The sequence below is a fragment of the Columba livia genome, chromosome 26 (genome assembly GCF_036013475.1).
Source record: "Columba livia isolate bColLiv1 breed racing homer chromosome 26, bColLiv1.pat.W.v2, whole genome shotgun sequence".
NCBI classification, from domain to species: Eukaryota; Metazoa; Chordata; class Aves; order Columbiformes; family Columbidae; genus Columba; species Columba livia.
Window position 1 is genome coordinate 4,422,501 of NC_088627.1, and position 10,608 is coordinate 4,433,108.

Here is a 10,608-nt window from a genome sequence, read left to right on the forward strand (position 1 = left end):
TCATCTTGTTTTCTAGCCAGTTGACACATAGCCTGTATATCACTTTTGCTTCTCTTTGAATCATAGTACCATGTTTTGATTCTTTTCATAGTTTTGGAGCAGGATGTCTAACATGTTGTCAGATGATGGGCAGGAGAATGTTCATTGTCAGGGAATATCTTGACAGATTCTCAAATGTTACTTGGGCGGCTGTGGTTTGTATGCACTTACAAATGAAGGTTTTGTTTTTAACAGCGATATCCCAAAACCTCCTAAACCGGAACCTCCTGTACCAGAGACTAAGGAAACTTCACCAGAACGTAATTCAAAGAAGGAGAGAGAGAAGGAAAAAGAGAAGACTCGTCAAAGATCCCCATCTCGGTCCAAGTCAAGGTCACGATCTCGATCACGTTCTCCATCTCACTCTCGACCAAGAAGGCGTCATAGATCACGGTCAAGGTGGGACTTCAGTTTATCCTGGTTGCGAAGGTTGAGAAGTGAATATTTTCTTCTAAAGGTGCCACTTAATGTAGTGTTCTTGGTTCAAATAGCGATGTTTTTAAGAGATGTTGAGCTATGGGATGTTTCAGGCCAAATGAGAGGGATGCATTCAGTAGGTAAATGTGTTGGGGGGTTGTTTTCTTGCTGTCAGTTCATGAGAAGGTGCTCACAGCAACTAACACTGACTGGATAAGAATGGGCTATTTAATGCTGAGTATCGCACTTGTCAGATAATGGGAATTGTGTAGCCTTCTGTTAGGAGATAGGTTTGATGCTGAATATGTTGTAAATTACTTTTTTCCCTTTTTTTTAAATTCTTTTTTCTTCTTAGTAGAGAGTTGTTAGTAAACTTTGAAGGACCAATTGTGTCTAAATGAGCCCCCTTGCATCATATTTTAACGGCTACTTTAATGTGATGCACTTGGAGAAAAGCAACTTTACGCTCAGTGCCCTGAGGATAAATCTCCTCAACTCTGAAAGTTAGATAGTTGCTTTTCATTTGAATTTTTGATTGTGACAGGTCTTACTCCCCTAGAAGGCGACCAAGCCCGAGACGACGACCATCCCCACGGAGGAGGAGCCCGCCAAGGCGAATGCCTCCCCCTCCCAGACACAGAAGAAGCAGATCCCCTGTGAGGCGGTAAGATCCCATTTTTTGAGACCACTGAAAATGTCGAACTGTCAAAGTTGGAGGCACCATGAGTTGGGGAGGAATGAGTGTTACAAAATTACCTTGTTCACCTTATCTCAGCACTGTTGGGTGTATGATCTGCATGATACAAAAACTGCAGCGTCATATTTCATACATGTGTTGTGGAGGAACACAGTAGTTGTGAAATGATTTCTTTTGAGTTGAGATAATGATGAGAATTCTGTCTTTTTGAAAAATGGCAATTTCAGAACTAACTTCTTCAAGTGGCTTTCAATAGCTGTGTCACGGAGGCACCCCGGGGTTAGTTTAAGGGACAACAGGGTCCAAACCAACTTTTATTAAACTGGTGAGAAACAGGGTTTTAGCACTCCAAAAGTGACTTGAATGCAGGTTTGGATATCAGTTGAGGTAAATTATCAAGGGGCAGCAACTAATACAACAGGAGGTCCACAGTGTGCATGCACGTGGCTTCACCAAAACAATACCGGAGCCGTCCCTGAGTCCGGGAAGAGTCCACACTGGCCTGAACACGGTGTGGGATTATTTTAAAGGGATACACGTGCTCGTATTGAGTACGGAAAGTGCACACTTGCAATCCTGCGAGGGTAAATTTTACTCACACACGTGGCGGCAAGGCAAGCGGAGTCTCTGTCCCGAGGGGGCTCTCAGCGGTAGCATCTTGTTCATGCTCCAAGAGATCCGCGCAAGGGGCGGAGTCTCGACGAGAATCCCGTTTTTATAGCCTGATCAGATCTGACTGTGGGCATTCCAGAAGCTTCTCTGCACCCCCACACTGGCTGTGGGTGCCCCTGAAGCCTCCAAACATCCCCACACTGGTCGTGGGCGCCCAGCGGCTCCCTGGTGCCTCGGCGCTCCCTCCTCTCTATTAACGGCCCTGGCCAGGGGCTCTGGGGCCAAACAAAAGCAGCTGTCAGCCTCAAGCAGCAGAGATAGGGAGATGTGTCTACTCCTGCCATATGGAAGGAGAGAGGGGGGTGTTTGCATTCTGCCACAGACTCCAAGCGTAGTGTCTTGACATCTTTTATGACTTTTTTGTTAAAATATTAATACCTTTTATTCCTACCTGGGTAAAAAATTAGAAGTAGTAACTGGGTTTTACTTGTTGGCAGTTTTTAAATTATGACTTACATTTCCATCACATAAATTTAAAATAAAAATTAAATTTTGACTCAAAGTGTGTTTCTTCTTCGTGTTCTTAAAAAATAACCTCCAAGGTCTGCTCTCTGGTGTTGGAGGTTAACATTTTGACAGCATAAGCAGTTGTTCTAGTAACAAAGCTCTGAGTTGCCTTGCAAAGAAAATGGGTACTTCTGGCAATGCCAAAATAGACATTTGTCTTCATAGGAAGAGAATAGATTGTTATCCTTTTCATAGGAAGAGAGTTAAAGTGGTGTTTCCTGTGTACTTCCTGTGTACAGTAGTTATTCTTTTTTAGGAAGGAACAGTTCTTCCTTTTGATGACAAGGTGATGTCTCTTTTTTTCTGAGTTTGTAAAGCTGTTCATTTCACACAGTTACTGCGAGAACTGTGAAAAGTACCAAACGTGTGTTACAAGATGTACAAGAGCTCCCTTTCAGCAAATGTTTATCTCACTCAAGGTAGGGTTTCTTTTTTCCAGGTTCTCAGGAATTCTGCAGCCAAAGGTGGATTCTGCAGGTACACGATTGCAACAGAAATTGCCACAAATTTTGCCGCAGAATTCTAGAGGCCCTGCCTTGTTAAAATTACCAAGTAAAGATGAAAGACTAAAACATAAGAATAGTTAGATTGACTCTGAATTGTGAAGTTGTCTGAAAGGTTTACCTCCTGGTATAAAAACAACTTAGCGTACTCGCACACTAAACTTGAACAGGTCTGTTCTGAAGATCATTCAATCACATGTGCTAACATGGAGAATTCTTTTAACCAACCAAAAGTTAAAGAGCCCAAACAAAACTAATTGCTCCCAGGAGAAAAGCTGAGTTGTAGTCTGTAGATGGGCAGGAAGAAAGCAAAGGTAACACTAACAACTTTTTGCTCACTGTGTAGTTTAACTGTGAAAGATGGGTTGTTATCCTCCTTTTCTACAAACCGTGTTGAAGGCTGTCCACCATGTTTTGGAAGTGCAGTTATATGTGGCTCTTTATTTGTGCTTGCGAAGAAATGCAATTCAGTGTTCACACTCAAAAATTTCTTAAGCTGGCCAGTCAGAACTTAATGTTATATTTGATTTCCAGGAGAAGACGGTCATCAGCATCCTTATCCGGCAGTAGCTCTTCCTCCTCCTCCTCACGTTCCCGGTCACCACCAAAGAAAGCACCTAAAAGAACTGTATCCAGTCCTCCCCGAAAAACACGCAGGCTCTCTCCTTCGGCCAGCCCACCTCGGCGGAGACACAGGCCGTCCCCACCAGCAAGTCCACCTCCAAAACCACGCAGGTCTCCAACGCCCCAGCAGTCGAATCGTGCAAGAAAAAGCCGTGGCTCTGTTTCGCCTAGCAGAACATCAGGTAATCGCAGAAAAAATTGTATGGCAGCACCTTTATCATATTGTGCTTTTGTTTTCTCAAAGATGACCTGTACAGCTTGGATGAGCAGAAAGTGTGCAAGGATGTAACAAATTGTAATTGGGTTATTTGACTTTGTCTTTTAGCACCCAAACATAAGAGTACTGAAAAAAGAGAATCTCCTTCTCCAGCACCCAAAACCAGGAAAGCAGAACTGTCTGAATCAGGTATGGCTCTCGCTTTTCGACGCTGGTTTTGGGTGCGGTTTTTAGTCAAATATGCGTGGCAATAAAAGGCAGTGGTAAACTGCTGAGCCCTCTGGATAGGCTGGCATTGAAAGCAAGAGTTTTCAGAAGTATATAGATGATCACTTATACTGCCTCAGGTATTTAATCCAGGCTTTCTTGGGAAGAGCTCAGCCGGAGTGTATTCCAGCCTCAATGTTTTCTTAAGATTTGGGGGTGAAAAAAGGCATGCTTGATGTTCTATGGTAGTACTATTTGCTTCTGCCTGAATAAGACAAATGTGTGTCTTCAGTTTAAATATTCTGTCTGTGTACATACCTTTTCAGAAGAAGACAAAGGAGGTAAAATGGCTGCAGCAGACTCTGTTCAACAGAGGCGTCAGTACCGAAGGCAAAATCAACAGTCTTCATCTGGTACGGGTGACATAAATTTCCTAAAACTGGATTGCACTTTACTTTTGCACAAAGTAGTTAAATGTAAATTCTGATGAAAATTACGTGCACTGCAGTGCCATTGTAAATTTGGTTCTAGATTTACCACTGGTAATGAAATCACTTTACACTTTGTACTTCATGAGTAATAATTAATTTTAAAGGTTACAGTGTATCTCTTGTTAATTGGTTTACATCTTTAACATTGGCACTTTTAAACTCTTATCATCACACACAAATATTGTTTGCTATGGATAACTTAATCTGTTGTTGCATGAGGTTATTTCCTGATATTTTGGACTCTTGTATGTTTGAGATCAGTAAATTAATCTGAACCTGGTGTAGGTTTTTGTCCACTTAATGTTTGTGTGAGAACTGCAGTTCACTTTTTAAATCACCGGGCTGGTCAAATTATATGTGGACAGTTGGTTGCTGCCAATATTCTTATCCAGCTCCAGTGGATTTAGTTATTGCTTCACTTCACTTTGACTGCCATTTTTAATCAAACTGCTCTTAAATCGAGGTTTCTTGTTAAGTGGGAGAGGTTAGTACAGCAGTTTAAGCTGTCAGTAACTGCGTTAGCAGTGTCAGGAGAATAATTTCCCAGAGAGTGATTCTTCTACGTTTGTAGATTCTGGTTCTTCATCATCATCTGAAGAGGAAAGACCTAAAAGATCCAATGTGAAGAACGGGGAGGTTGGGAGACGCCGGCGCCATTCACATTCACGCAGCCCATCACCGTCTCCACGAAAACGACAGAAGGAATCCTCCCCTCGGTAAATTCTTCTTAATACAACTGATGTCTTTTTTTAACTCTTTAGTGAATGTTGCTTATCTGCCATACACAACAGAATTATTTTTTGCCTCAAACAAATGGCAGATAGATTTGTCTTGTTTTGTTTTTCTTCCACTGCTATCAGGATGCAGATGGAAAAGAGGTGGCAATCGCCAGTGATGAAAAGGTTGGTTAGAAATTGATCTGTTAAATAGGATTTACATATAGAAGGTCATTTAGACATGCTCTCATTTATTTTGTCGTGGGCAAGTACTTCCATTCTTGGGACTTTGCGGGCTTGAAGTAGTAAATTGAGAGAGATTCAGACTGATGCGTTCCCTAATGTGTTGGATCTGGGACCATTTCACTGCAGAGAGAAAAAAAAGAGCAAACTCTGCTCTGTAAAAGGTGTAACTCATTGTCTTGGAGAACAGCAGCCAGGGTATTTGATTTCAAATCTCAGTATGTGTTTGCTTAAAATTTCCCCTCCTAGAAGTCCGTTGTAAGCCTTGCAGAGCAGAAAATAGCTCATTTAGTGAATAACTTTAATCCAGGTAGCTGCAGTTTAGTTCCAGCTCTTATTTTTCTCTGCATTTCAAGAAATTAGTGACTTTGGATTTTAGATCCATAGATAAAAGCTATTTTCAAGAGTACAGTTTCACACTTTATTCCCATTGGAGTTCCGACCGCTGCTGAACGCGGTTCTGCTCTGCCTGGCACAGCTGGGCCTTCCCAGTTCCTCCTTTGTGCCGGGCCTGGCAATTCTGCATGACAGCAAGGAGCTGGTGTTGGTGATTAGTCTCCAGTGGATCAGTGAGCTGGGCTGACTCATGTACATTATACACTCGATTCAGTTCAAGGGAAATGGCAGAAATGAGCTTTCAGGAGAAGGAAATGGGGGAGAATTGGGCGTCCTCTTTTGCTACAAAATTCAAATAGATCAGGTTAAGCAGAACGTGAAATTGCCTTGTGACTGCTGTAGTGGGCTTTGAAAATTACAGTAAAATTAAGCGTTGTCGCACACTCTTTAGAAAGACAAGCATATTTTTTCCATCTTCTGACAGAATTTCATTTGGAAGTGCATGAACATTATTTTGTACAGTGAAAGCAGAACACAAAAATAATTTCATGGCTAAATTGCAACTTTTCTGAGCAATCTCTTTCTGTCTTTAGCCGGAGGAGGAGAAGCCCGTCGCCCCCCCCAGCCAGGCGGCGCCGCTCTCCTTCGCCTGCCCCCCCTCCCAGGCGGCGCCGCTCGCCTTCCTTACCCCGTCGAAGGTCAGTATTGCAGGTTTCGGCATGAAGTGGTTGCGTTTGGTTTGTTGACTCCCAACTGTGGCGTGTAAAAAGAATTAGACTGGAAGGGGGATGGGGTTGTATCTGGGCTTGCATCAGTGGGGCATCACTCTAGAGTTGAAGAAGGCTGGGAGGCCTCCCATACCCTTGGGGAGAAATGTAGCAAGGGCAAGTGTAGAGTCTTGTATCTGGGCAGGAACAACGCCAGGTTCCAGTATAAGTTGGGGAATGACCTATTAGAGAGCAGTGTAGGGGAAATGGACCTGGGGGTCCTGGGGACAGCAGGGTGACCATGAGCCAGCGCTGGGCCCTTGTGGCCAGGAAGCCAATGGTACCTGGGGTGGGTTAGAAGGGGGTGGTCAGTAGGTCAGAGAGGTTCTCCTGCCCCTCTGCTCTGCCCTGGGGAGACCACACCTGGAATCTTGTGTCCAGCTGTGGCCCCTCAGTTCCAGCAGGACAGGGAACTGCTGGAGAGAGTCCAGCGCAGCCACCAAGATGCTGGAGGGAGTGGAGCATCTCCCGTGTGAGGAAAGGCTGAGGGAGCTGGGGCTCTGGAGCTGGACAAGAGGAGACTGAGGGGGGACTCATTCCTGGGGATCAATATGGGAAGGGGGAGTGTCAGGAGGATGGAGCCAGGCTCTTCTGGTGACAACCAGTGATAGGACAAGGGGCAATGGGTTCGAACTGGAACACAGGAGGTTCCACTTAAAGATGAGAAGAAACTTGTTGGGGTGAGGGTGGCAGAGCCTGGCCCAGGCTGCCCAGGGGGTTGTGGAGTCTCCTTCTGTGCAGACATTCCAACCCGCCTGGACACCTTCCTGTGTAACCTCGTCTGGGTGTTCCTGCTCCATGGCGGGATTGCACTGGATGAGCTTTTGAGGTCCCTTCCAATTCCTGACATTCTGTGAAATGCTGTGGTTGAGGAAACCAGTTCCTTGATTCACAGTTACGAAGGGAGTTGTAGTTTTACTAGTGAGATTACGTGTGGCCTAGATATTGCTGTATCAAATACAGAGTAACACCCATTAAGCTGATTTTTGCAAATTTCTGGTTATGAAGTTTTAAAGAATTTCTAGAGGAGTCCTTTTTGGGCAAATTGCAAGACACTTGTAACTAATTCACATGCTGATGTGGCACCTGAATGTTTGTTTTCTCTGCAGGTCTCCATCACCACCCCCCCGCAGACGCTCCCCTTCTCCACGGAGATACTCCCCACCGATCCAGCGGCGATATTCTCCTTCTCCACCGCCTAAGAGACGAACAGCTTCTCCTCCTCCTCCACCTAAACGAAGAGCATCGCCTTCCCCACAATCAAAACGCAGAGTCTCCCATTCCCCGCCGCCGAAACGAAGCTCGCCAGCTGCTAAGAAGCGTTCGCCCTCTGTATCTTCCAAGCACAGGAAGGGATCTCCTCCCAGTAGGTCCAATCGGGAAACGCGTTCTCCACCACAGAACAAACGGCATTCACCTTCACCACGGCCTAGAGCTTCTCATACCTCGGCGAGCCCAGCGCCGCCGCCGCCACGACGGGGAGCGTCAGCTTCGCCCCAGAGGAGACAGTCTCCATCTCCAAGCACTAGACCCATCAGGAGGGTGTCGAGAACGCCAGAACCTAAGAAGACAAAGTAAAAAAAATCCATCTTATTAGTTTTGTGAGGGGGTTGGTTTGTCTGGTTTGTTTTAACACAGCGGGAATAGCTGGGGAATCGCATTAAAATGGCTCTCGTGTATCTTGAGGCTGCTCAAGTGTTGGTGGCTGCATTGTAACGCTGGTTTTTAGAATTTTATTAGATTGGAAGCCTATTAAAGAGGCTTTATGTAGAGTTTGAGGGGTGTTTGAATAGCACAACAAAGCACTGGGACTGAGCAGAGAAAAAGCAGTTTGAGAGGAGTTGTGTTGCTAGATTTATTTAAAGAAAAAAAGAACTTTCTCGTATTTTAGAGCAAACTGCAGAAGGGAGCCAGCACTCCGTTAGCTCATGAGTCATTTCATAAGTGGTCACCCAAGAGGAAACAAAAACATGTAGAGTTTTAGCGGTTTAGTGTGATGCTCTTATGAGCAGATAGTCAAAAGGTGCTGGCTTAATAATTCTTTCATAAAGAAAATGTGGCTGAATGTCATGTCTTATTCATTGGATGATAAAATAGCATTGCTGTAATGTGGTTATAAATTAGTCATACCAGAAGAAAGGGACAATCATTCCTGAACAACAATAGTAGTATTGTTTAACAAGCTATTAAGTAGCAATATCCTTTTGCATTACAGATCCACAGTGGTTTTAGATTGTTTTGCCTTTTGCAACATATGCCAGCGAAGTAACTAATTACTTTTAAGCGGTAGCTTAGCCAAGTTATAAGGACGTATGTTCATTTGGCTTGTTAATTTTTGCATTCTCGTTTTGTCTCTTTTATCCCTAATTGTGGGCCTTGTATTTTAAAGGGCTTCCACCCCAAGCCCACGATCTGCAAGACGAGTATCTTCATCACGCTCTGCATCAGGATCCCCTGAGCCAGCACCGAAAAAGCATCCGGCCCCTCCATCTCCTGCTCGGTCCTGTTCCCCTTCTGCAAACTGGTCACCTGCAAAAAAGGCTGAAAGCCCAACCCAGAGCCCATCACCGGCAAGGGTATTTGTTTGCTAATAAAAGCAATATTTTGGGGTCTATATGGCAAGTTATTTTCATGAAGTTTTAGCTGCTGAAAAGCTCTAAGCTTATTCACATGGGAAAAAAACAAATCCTTACTCAGTCCATTCAGGTTTCCCAGAATGGTTGTGGGCTGCTTGTAACAACATTTTGAAGCCTTAGGACTGAGTTGTAATTATCTGTTGAATTGTTTGTTACAGAATTCAGATCAAGAAGGGGGTGGAAAGAAGAAGAAGAAAAAGAAGGATAAGAAGCATAAAAAGGATAAAAAGCACAAGAAACACAAAAAACATAAGAAGGAGAAGGCGGCGGCAGCTGCTGCTGTGGCTGCGGCAGATACCACCTCGGCACAGGAAGAGCAGGAAGCAGAGACAGAACCCAAAAAGGTAGGAATTTGGTACCTGTGCTTTACTTTTGAATTGTTCCATGAAGGAAAATAGATGGTGATGAACGTAGACGGTACTGTTGTTGTTCTAAACAGCAGTCTTGCTTCAGAAATGCAGCTCTTTAGCGCTTCACTCGATGGTTTGCGCCATTGGGAGGGCCGCAGCCTGGCTTAGCGTCAGTGTCTGAAGAAACACTCGATCTTTGCTTGCAGGAGACAGAAAGTGAACCAGAAGACAACCTTGATGACCTAGAAAAACACCTGCGAGAGAAGGCCCTGAGGTCGATGCGGAAGGCGCAAGTGTCCCCACCATCCTAGGCTGAATCCTTTGATATAATGTACATTTTATTTGGTTTGTACTCAGAATTCAATTTCAAATTGCTAAATGTGTTTGAGCTTTAGAATATAACATTTGTTGTAATAATTGCTAGGTTGAGGTTCACCATGTACAAAGGGCATGGATTTACATTACAAAAGGTGTCCACAGTGTACTAGTGACATTCTTTCATTGGCAGTCAACAGAATTTCATTTAGAGTGAGACTTTTTAGAAGCAGTAGGGGTTTGTTTGGAAGGTTTTGAACATGATTCAGTTCCCTGGTTTCCTTGAAATCCAACCAAACCTTTAGCAGAACCTGTGAGGGGTCTCATTTGACTTCTTTTGTATCCACTTACATTACGCTACTAACCTCTGTGGTTTGTAGGCTTGCCCAGAAGTAAAACCACTGCAGAATTACCAAGGAAGGACATATATTTTGTTGCTTTCTACTGTTGCCTGTATAGTCTCCATTAAAGCGAATCAAAAATAGGAACTTAGGATGGTACATAAATGAAAGCATGTTGTTTACCAGGACACTGTGGGTTTATATAGATGTAACATGTTGATTTGGAACACTGGAATTTCATTTGTATTTTTATGTTCTTTTTTTTTAAAGGGCAGTTTCCATCATCAGCAGTCCCAGAAAAATAATTCCTTCAGTTGCATAAGTTTTGTTTGTGAGATGTCGTTGCCCCATTCATAGATCTTGTCTCGTTACGGTTCTTCTGAATGGTATGAGCAACTTTCAGAGCTGTGGCCTTTGAAAGTCTGAGGAACCCAAACTTTGGATATTGTCATGTTTTCACTGGTTTTTGTTTTTTTAACTAAAGCTATATAAAGCTTGTGGATTAAACAAAATAAATTTCTAAATTTAAA

General features: G+C 43.7%; 1 protein-coding gene across 19 annotated transcripts in view; it reads left to right on the forward strand.

Moving 5' to 3' along the window:
• Nucleotides 1-10,608, forward strand: part of SRRM1 (serine and arginine repetitive matrix 1) — an 18,178-nt gene extending 7,570 nt beyond the window's left edge. For 4 of the 19 annotated variants that reach the window (XM_065041785.1, XM_065041801.1, XM_065041802.1 and 1 more), the window contains 12 exons: nt 235-438; nt 1,001-1,120; nt 3,370-3,641; nt 3,785-3,865; nt 4,210-4,296; nt 4,946-5,090; nt 5,235-5,276; nt 6,263-6,367; nt 7,546-8,010; nt 8,826-9,012; nt 9,231-9,416; nt 9,629-10,608. In XM_065041785.1, the coding sequence (XP_064897857.1) occupies nt 235-438; nt 1,001-1,120; nt 3,370-3,641; nt 3,785-3,865; nt 4,210-4,296; nt 4,946-5,090; nt 5,235-5,276; nt 6,263-6,367; nt 7,546-8,010; nt 8,826-9,012; nt 9,231-9,416; nt 9,629-9,733 (1,999 nt within the window). In that variant the 3' untranslated portion in view covers nt 9,734-10,608. The remainder of the gene's footprint in view (nt 1-234; nt 439-1,000; nt 1,121-3,369; nt 3,642-3,784; nt 3,866-4,209; nt 4,297-4,945; nt 5,091-5,234; nt 5,277-6,262; nt 6,368-7,545; nt 8,011-8,825; nt 9,013-9,230; nt 9,417-9,628) is intronic. The other 15 variants (XM_065041791.1, XM_065041804.1, XM_065041795.1 and 12 more) reach the window with 13 other exon arrangements.